The sequence below is a fragment of the Eufriesea mexicana genome, unplaced genomic scaffold (assembly GCF_001483705.2).
Source record: "Eufriesea mexicana isolate 0111107269 unplaced genomic scaffold, ASM148370v2 scaffold933, whole genome shotgun sequence".
Classification (NCBI taxonomy): domain Eukaryota; kingdom Metazoa; phylum Arthropoda; class Insecta; order Hymenoptera; family Apidae; genus Eufriesea; species Eufriesea mexicana.
The window spans coordinates 187,470-195,989 of NW_016909064.1; the positions used below are offsets into that span (position 1 = coordinate 187,470).

The 8,520-nt window shown below is 34.0% G+C and overlaps 1 protein-coding gene across 16 annotated transcripts in view; it reads right to left on the minus strand.

The window, feature by feature from the left end:
- Window positions 1-8,520, minus strand: part of mmd (disintegrin and metalloproteinase domain-containing protein mind-meld) — a 122,778-nt gene that overhangs the window by 30,646 nt on the left and 83,612 nt on the right. For all 16 annotated transcript variants that reach the window (XM_017899473.1, XM_017899468.1, XM_017899472.1 and 13 more), the window contains 4 exons: window positions 586-734; window positions 371-421; window positions 206-285; window positions 43-112 (listed from right to left, as the gene is read on the minus strand). In XM_017899473.1, the coding sequence (XP_017754962.1) occupies window positions 43-112; window positions 206-285; window positions 371-421; window positions 586-734 (350 nt within the window). The remainder of the gene's footprint in view (window positions 1-42; window positions 113-205; window positions 286-370; window positions 422-585; window positions 735-8,520) is intronic.

Below are 8,520 nucleotides of genomic sequence, written 5' to 3' on the forward strand. Positions count from 1 at the left end.
TACGAATATAACTGAAAATCGTGCCCTTCGGTTTCTAATTACCTGTATAGAACGTTGTTCCGCGTTGTCGGCTAAATAGTCGGTTTGGGCAAGATTCGGAGCTAAAAGTTGCCTGGAACACAGAATACCCATTGTGTAATTCGGGAAGATCGGCGACAGGGGCGATTTCGAATTCGACCTCTGGCCAGCAGTGGCTCACACTTACGTATTTAATTCTAAATCTAGGCGAAATTTATGATTAAAGGCCTTGATCAAGAGGGACGTCCGATGATAATGTCTCCCCGTCTGAAAATCGAAGGAAACTTGTCTCGTTAAGCGTGTCGAAAAGTTGGCTTGTTAATCGCCGCCTTACCAACTTCTCTACACTTACTTTCATTCTGCCTTTATTCTGATGTCCCTCTCCGTATCCTCTTTGAGGAAACTAAAACGTGAGAAAGTTTCAGAGTTACAGGAGTATCAGGCAAATCGATAGTCCGCGGATGAAGGTGGTTACACCTCGACTAGGCCTCCTAGGTGGTGGAGATCTGGCCTGATCCAGGGGCTGGAAATCAAAAGGGGGAAAGAAATGGACTTGGTGTTGGTTACCTTGGATACGCTGATTTCTCTTGTGGATATCCCCATTTTCTCGTGATGCCGTAACTGTACTGGATAGATGATCTGATAGTAATTAGCCCCGATATTTTGTACTAGCTCTTGGTTTTGTCGATACTCTTGTAGTAGTCGTTTGGCCTCATCTGAAATCAATTTCGCCGTTCAATCGGACGCCCCAGTTCACCCCGTCTATCTGTAATTTTATCTACGTCTTTGCTCTCGCCTCGTGTCGCCCTTGTTTCCCTCTGTGACACGGAAATGCCGGCGAAAAGACGAGTGTCGATCAAGCACGAGGACTATTGGAACGGAAGACACCGGTATTATATCGGTAAATATCGGTATTGTGCATAAAGCTTCTATGAAAGCCAAAACACAGAAATATCGGTACTGACCAATGCATGAAAATATCGGTACACTGATTTTTATTAACGCGTTAAACGCCACACCGGTTTTACGTGCCGTTCCGTTCACGCCATAGTTAGCTGTCATGCGGGCCCTTCTGGGCTTTACAAACCGGCAAGGCCTGAATGGAAAGTCTAATGCCGGTCCTTAAGGACCGGTGTGGCATTTAACGTGCAAACCGGTAGATTGTTTGATTTTTCTACTAGCTTACGAAATTTTACGAATTTTCTAAGCAGAGACCAAGGAAAATTGAATTTTATTGCAAAATAAATTATAGTGGAACGGAGATCGGTTCTCGAGTTCGACAGAGTGCTAGAATGATAATGGTATTATCGGTAATACCGAGTATACGCTATAATATTCTGCCAAAAACGAGTCGATTTTTCGAACGAGCCGATAATAATCGGAGCGTCCACGCTCTTCTGCATTTCACGAACGAATAAAGGAAGCGAGCACACGCACGGGAGTTAAATTTTCGCTGAATATGGAACCGCGTATTACCGATTCAGCAAAATCACCAGATCGGTTGAAAAACCGCATCACCTGAATTACCAATGAGATTATCGGCTGAGATATGAAATCGCGCGAACACTACTTCCAGTTATTGTGTAGGAAACTATATTGTGCACATGTGATCTATAACCAATTCAAAATCGAATTTTTAGATTCATAAATTTCTGTTAGCTATTATCTTTTTCGACAAAATTTTTTATTATCAAATAATTGAAGATAGTCGAGATGGTCACGCTAAATGGACCACCATGTACTATACACACCGGTTGTGTCTGTGTACGTCTCACAAAACACATGTATATAATTCGATTGTGCGATACCAAAAGTTTTTCGCGAATATCTCGGGAACCAAACCCGACCAACCATAATTGTCCGAGGAAAAAGTTGCTCAAAACACCGCCGTTTATAACATATTAAAAAATCATGGAAATCGGTGAGGAACCAGTTCATCGTTAGCGGGACTTAGGTGTAATTAACAGGATCGGCGTTATAAGGTGAATTTTCCTTCGGTCTCTTTTCAAGGCGCTATAAACTGTTGCTGCTGTGAGCTACGAATGAGTCGAGATAATCAGTGGAGGGCCTCCTCGAAGCATGTAGTATCTAGTTTACCCTCTTATCGACTGTCCGGGCTTTGCCCGATTTAACCCGACCCATTCAAAATGAAGTGTATGGATAATTACTTGCCACGCTTCTGCACCCTTTCCCTTCCGCTGTCGCCCCTTTTGAACACGTAGACGTCGTGTAATGAATTATTACGCGGCTGTCGCTAATCGCGACAGAGCAACTAATTACCATGCCACTCGAATCGAGCACCGTGGCCCGCTTTTAACAGCTATTTTCGTTTCGGGAGAAACGATTAAACAATCTGCCGATTATCTTCCACTTTGCGCACTCGTTCTTCTATATCCATTTCGCCTCCGCGTCGCGGAATTGCCACTCCGCGCGAATTTCGACGCGGACGTACCATTTTCGGGCCATTTTCGTGCCGTTTAGTCTAGCTCCCCGGGACTTGGCGGAAAGGAGGAAGAAAAGTGGAAGAAAGGGGGAGAAAGTTTAATGCACGCCTGATGTGTAACACCTGTTGACGAAATGCGTCGAAACACGTCGTATTTAGACCAGACGTTGCATCCATGAACCAGCGTTTAGCCACGTGGAGGCAACTCCGGCGATAACAGTTATGGTAATCTCTGACCTGCGAGGTTATGGTAATGTTCCTCGCAAATGCAAGGCCCTGGTAAAATTCAATTAAAGTTATTAAATGAATATGGATGAGGTATACCCGTATTGCTCGCCGATTATTTACCCTTCACTAAGGGGATTCAATATAATAAATTGCTTATTACTCATTTGTAATACTCGTGTGGATGATACTGGCTTCTTTCCGAGCTCATTGTATTATTTGTACTATTTTACAGGAATTTGTATCAAATTTTTAGATTGTAATTTATTTTAGACGAACATACTTAGTTTCTTTCATCATTTCTTTCTCTCATACCTGTCTTTGCAACACTGATACCTCTCTGTTTCGTATGTATTATTATGTGTGTTTATTATTATTATTATTGTATTATAATAAATGGACGAATTCTTAGGTTATAATTTTCCTTTTCTCGAGTTTTCTTTTCTGTATATATTTTTGGAGTTCTGCACCTTTTTATTTTGTATGTATTATTATGAGTGTTTATGTGGGGCCTTTCCCTGCAAATTTTTATTATCCAGTTATACCAATAGTAAATTATTATTATTATTATTTTTATTATATATTAATGGTAGTTAAATTATGGCTGGAGTGTAAACGTGAGATTTTTGAAAATTTGATTTGGAGTTTAGAGAAGGTCTTAAGCTTAGGAGCCTTCTGTTAAAGTTGATGAATAGCTAATGAAATAAAGCAAAATTTATAGTTAGTTAATGAAAGGAAATTAATTATTAAGGCTGAAGTTAATCATATATTAATGAAAGAAAATGAATTGCTGGTATATCTGCAGCTTATGTGGTAAATCGATCAATTCCATGAAATAAAAAGTGGAAATTTATTTAAAAAATGAAGAATTCATCACCAAAAGAGTCTCCCAAGAGAAATTCAAAAAATGGAATTAATCTAAAATACTTTGGCCTGTGAACGACTTCTCCATCTCTATCTCTATAATAAGATATTAATTATAAAATGAAATAATTATAGAGATATGTTAATAATAATTTGTATGCATTAATTAATATGTACGAAAAGAATTTATACAGTATTAGTTTACAAATCAGAGTAATTAACTCCAGTTTCGGAAAAATTCATTTCTTGATCGATAATTAACTTTTTGTATTCAAAATAAATTTCTAGGTTAAGTTTTATGAGGTTAACCGATGTGGAAAATGAGCAGCTTATTTATTAATATTATTCATAAAATATCAATTCAGTAAAGACTATTTGTGATCAAAATATGACTCGACGTATGATATATGTACAGTCAATGACGAAAGTATTTGAAGACACACGCCTCAAGTGTTTTAACAAATAAAATACACTTATTAAATTTTGTCTTAAACATTCAAGGGAAATACCCTTTGACACGTTTAAGAACTTACATTATCATCTTCAAAAATTAAAAATTTAATAACAGCTTATAAATCAAGATGATCGGAGGTACGTATGTACTTACAGCTGATTTGCATATGGTCTGTAAATTAAGCCCACTCATAGTCGTTTTTATAAACGCTTGGTAAAACCCCCAAAACAACAAAACTCGAATCCTTCCATTTCTAATAAATTATCCTCAAAACATATTTTCGTCGACATACCTAATAATATATATTAGTCAAACTCCATTGGAATCGTACTAACCATTCAGAATGCACCCGAATGTTTTAAAGGACTTTATTTTAGAATTTAAGAGATATTATGAGACTTCAAGATTTTAAGAGATACTGTTAGGCTTTAAGAGACTATCAAATACTTCAACAGACTTTCACGTAACACTCCATACAGAATTTTATCGTAGATTTTTATTCTCGTGTAAAAGACTTTCCACCAGACCTCGATTATACACCACACTCTACATTATCTCAAGAACAGAAGTTTAAAGTGTACAGTGTAATATAAATTTATCGTGTTACTAAAAAATTTCAATCGTGACATCACTCTTTAAATAAATATAAAGCTGTTGAACTTTTGGCACCAAAATTCGAAGTTTTGAAAATAATAGTGAAGTTGAAGTAAGAGATTATTGAATGACCTATCTTTTCAATATATAACTTTGAGTCACTAGAGTCACTAGATTATGGAATAACCAATCTTTTCAATAGCTAACCTCGAGTCACTAGATTGTCGAATTACCAATCATTTCAATATCTATCTTTGAGTCACTAGAGTTACTAGATTGTTGAATAACTAATCTTTTTAATATCCAACCTTGAGTCACTAGGAGTCACTAGATTATTGAGTGACCAACCTTATAAATCTCTAATTTCGAGTCATTAGAGTAATCAAGTAATAAACGTATGCTAATCAAATCAAATCACTTATTTAATACAGTTTTCATTTTAGAAAGCAAGTACGTGTAGGAGAAAAATTATCACTTTAATAACAAAGTCTCTAATAATTCCAGCACATATAATCTTAATTTAACAATTAATCTATTAATCCTAATCTTAGAATTGGAATGCATTTTCCAAACAGTTCAATTTTTTACACTATCCCCACTATAAACAATTTTCTTGTACTATTATACTTAATTTGCTTTTTAAGTCCCCAAATATAGCGTTTACTGTGGTTAGAAAAGCATTCGAACAGGTAAAAGTAAAGAAACATTGGGGATTTCCATATTCATATTATCTATCCTAAATGTTGCAATAATTTGCGTTTATGGGCAAATTGTAAAGAGCATTGGGGAGTTACTAAAGAAAAAAAAAACGAAAATAAAGTAAAAGAGAGAACATTAACATTGTAATTACAGTAGAATCTCAGTTATGTGAATACTCATTGTGTAAATGTTCTGCTACAGTAGAAACTTTCAACCAGTGTGATACGACACATTAGAGTACCATAAAAATTTTTAAATGTGCCATGAGAATTTTTGAAATGTGCAATATCTGACTTTTTATGTATGTGGAGATAATAATCTCTTTTTCCTTAAATGAAAAAGAGATAAATAATTATTATTACTATTATTATTATTACTATGACTATTATTTTTAAATCAGTTAAAAGTATACTTGCTAGAGGTGTACACTATAATCTTAAAATGCTACAAATAAACATTAAAATAAAGTAGTACAGGATTAATTTATGTTTTCAAGTATTTACCTTAATAAAAGATACGTGTATTCATGTTTAATATCCTTTGAGTTCTGTATTTGGTGTCAGATTTTTTTATCTTTTTCGAAGTTCGAGTTCAATGGGTATATTTTCATTTGATAAAAGTTTTGGACACAAGCTTTCGAACACTTTTGTCAGCTATTGTGTATGTAGTGAGTCACAGAATATTCATACTCTCTTCAATTTTCGACTACAAACGATTGTTATTCTTTCATCTACCTTTATAATCTTTTTCGATGACAATGTGTTCAAATCGAAGAAGGAAAAATATTACGATAGAACAGGCATAGAAATATTTTTATTTTTACGTATGATAATTACTATATTTCTCATTACATTGTTACTTGGAAATTTTGTAATTCGACTGTTCAAACAATGAATATGTTCCACAGAAGAGCGAATTTAAAACGCTAATTCTGTAGGAACGATAAATGTTGAAAAAAGTGTGGAGAAATATACGATTATATAAATGTGATCAATCAGTACTAATTTCGCCATCTACCAGGAATCGGCGACTCTTCGTGCAAGTATCCGCAGATAATTATTGCGTAACATTGCTCTGTCCGAATTAATCACTCTTGAGCAACAGGATGGTAAATGGATGCCTAACGTATATTATATATGAAAATGCTGAGTAAAGGATAAAATTGCGTTAAAATTCATTTGCGACAAAATGTTTCAAAATTGAGAAGGTTTTCGAATTTCTCGCGTAGTGCTAACAAGAAGTGTGCAAGTCCTTCCGGTCACCGATTTAATTGAAATATTGCAGATTTATAGATATCGTCATGCAGTTTAAGAAAATATATCATTATAGCGGCAAATACTCAATAGTTTTTGAGACATTTATGATTAAAATTTTATTACTTTCGTAATTACAGATTTATTTCCATCATTTTACAAGTGCAGTCGTGGCCTAAAAGCGATAGATGAATATTCCTGTGGTAATGGACCGTGGTTCGATTTCTCGTCCCATAGTTGGTAGTTTTTTAATCTATTTTTGATTGTGTTCATTTTTCGTCTATGAAAAAATTGTAAATAAAATTTCTTAATAAAATAATTTATTTTTTATGCTTTCTTATGCTAGTGTATAATTATTACAAAATAATAAGAATATTATGCAAGAAAAATACTTTTCTATAGCAATCTTATTTATTACAGGAAATACAAAACCTATCGCTCATGTAAGTATTAATTATTAAATTAAACATCCTATAAGAATGTTGCCTATAATTCCAACTTTGCTGTGCAGCTATAAATTTTCATGAATTAATTACAAAAACTTGGCAATATATTAATTTTCTACTGTCGAATTGATTTCTAGCATCCAGTTCGAATACAAATTTTACCGCCTGCGATCAGCGCCAACTATGATTTTGGAATAGTTTCTCAAATAGTTTACTAACTCTGGTTACGTGCACCTAATATATTTTAATTTATTTTAATAAATAAAATCATACAATTTTCTACATTCTTTAATAAATTCAGCCGAAAAAGCAGTTTTGATTAGACAATCAGCATTCATTTCTTTACCTAGCAGACGACAAATATGCGAAGGTACGCCTTTACAACGTAATTATAAAATTTCATAAATTAAACACAGAAATTGAGCGATTTATTAATTTTTCTCCAAGTGAACAGGAGAGTGCATGGAAAATGAGAAAAAATTACAAACAAACGTCGGAAGCATTGTTGTGTCCATGCAGGTGTGCCTGCATCACGAAAAGAATGTAAGTATTTGTATTAACATAACCTGTAGTTATAATTAAATAGTGTAAGTTAGAAAAGACAATATTCTGTTGAAATAAACAGGCACGTGCAACAATAGGAAAATATTGGACTCATGGAATATCATCAGCGTAGATGCCAAGAATTATACTTTATAGCAAGAAAAAATTGAAGCAGCAATATAAATATGTAAAGTATGATATGTCTATTGCATTCTAGGTCGGTTAACCATATGACATACAAGATAGAAATCTTTGATGGTCAAATGAAGATTCAAGAAATGGAGATGGTTTATGCAGACAAAAAGGAATACAATTAATTTAGGTGATGGCCTCTTCTAACAAAAATATATGGAGAATACAGTGAGATTGAAAGGTATGTTGTGTTCCTGATATAAATGAATATTATTATCAGTGGTCAAAGTCAATGATCATCGCTAATGTGTTAAGTTTGAATAAAAGGAATGAGAAGAGTGTGTTATGTCAAATCAAGAAACAGAAAAGAGGCAGCATATGTATCAAGAGAGAAACTTGTGTGGCATTGATTTGCAAATATGAGGATCATTGAAGAGATGGAGAATGAACAATTGGTAATAGTTATGAATGGTAAAGTTAAATTGAATATATAATGTAAATGTTGCATTAAGGCAAAAATGTGTAGAAATATCTATAGGAGCGTAGACTTTATAAAAGCAGCAGGTATAATGGTGCTGTGGCACATCATGGACTTCATTGGGCCAATAAAACCAATGTCAAAAGGAGTTAATAGGTATGATTATTCGAGAAAAGAACCATTTGGTTGACTGATTTATAAATAACTAAAGATTTAATATGAAATATTATTGATGAAGGATTTTTTCTATTATAGGAGACTTACAAACATGAGTAATATTTATATGCAAGAGCCAGCCACTAAGGGTAAAGTAATAAGTATCATTTTATAATATTTCAATGGATTGTATATCTGTTTTTAAAAATTTAACC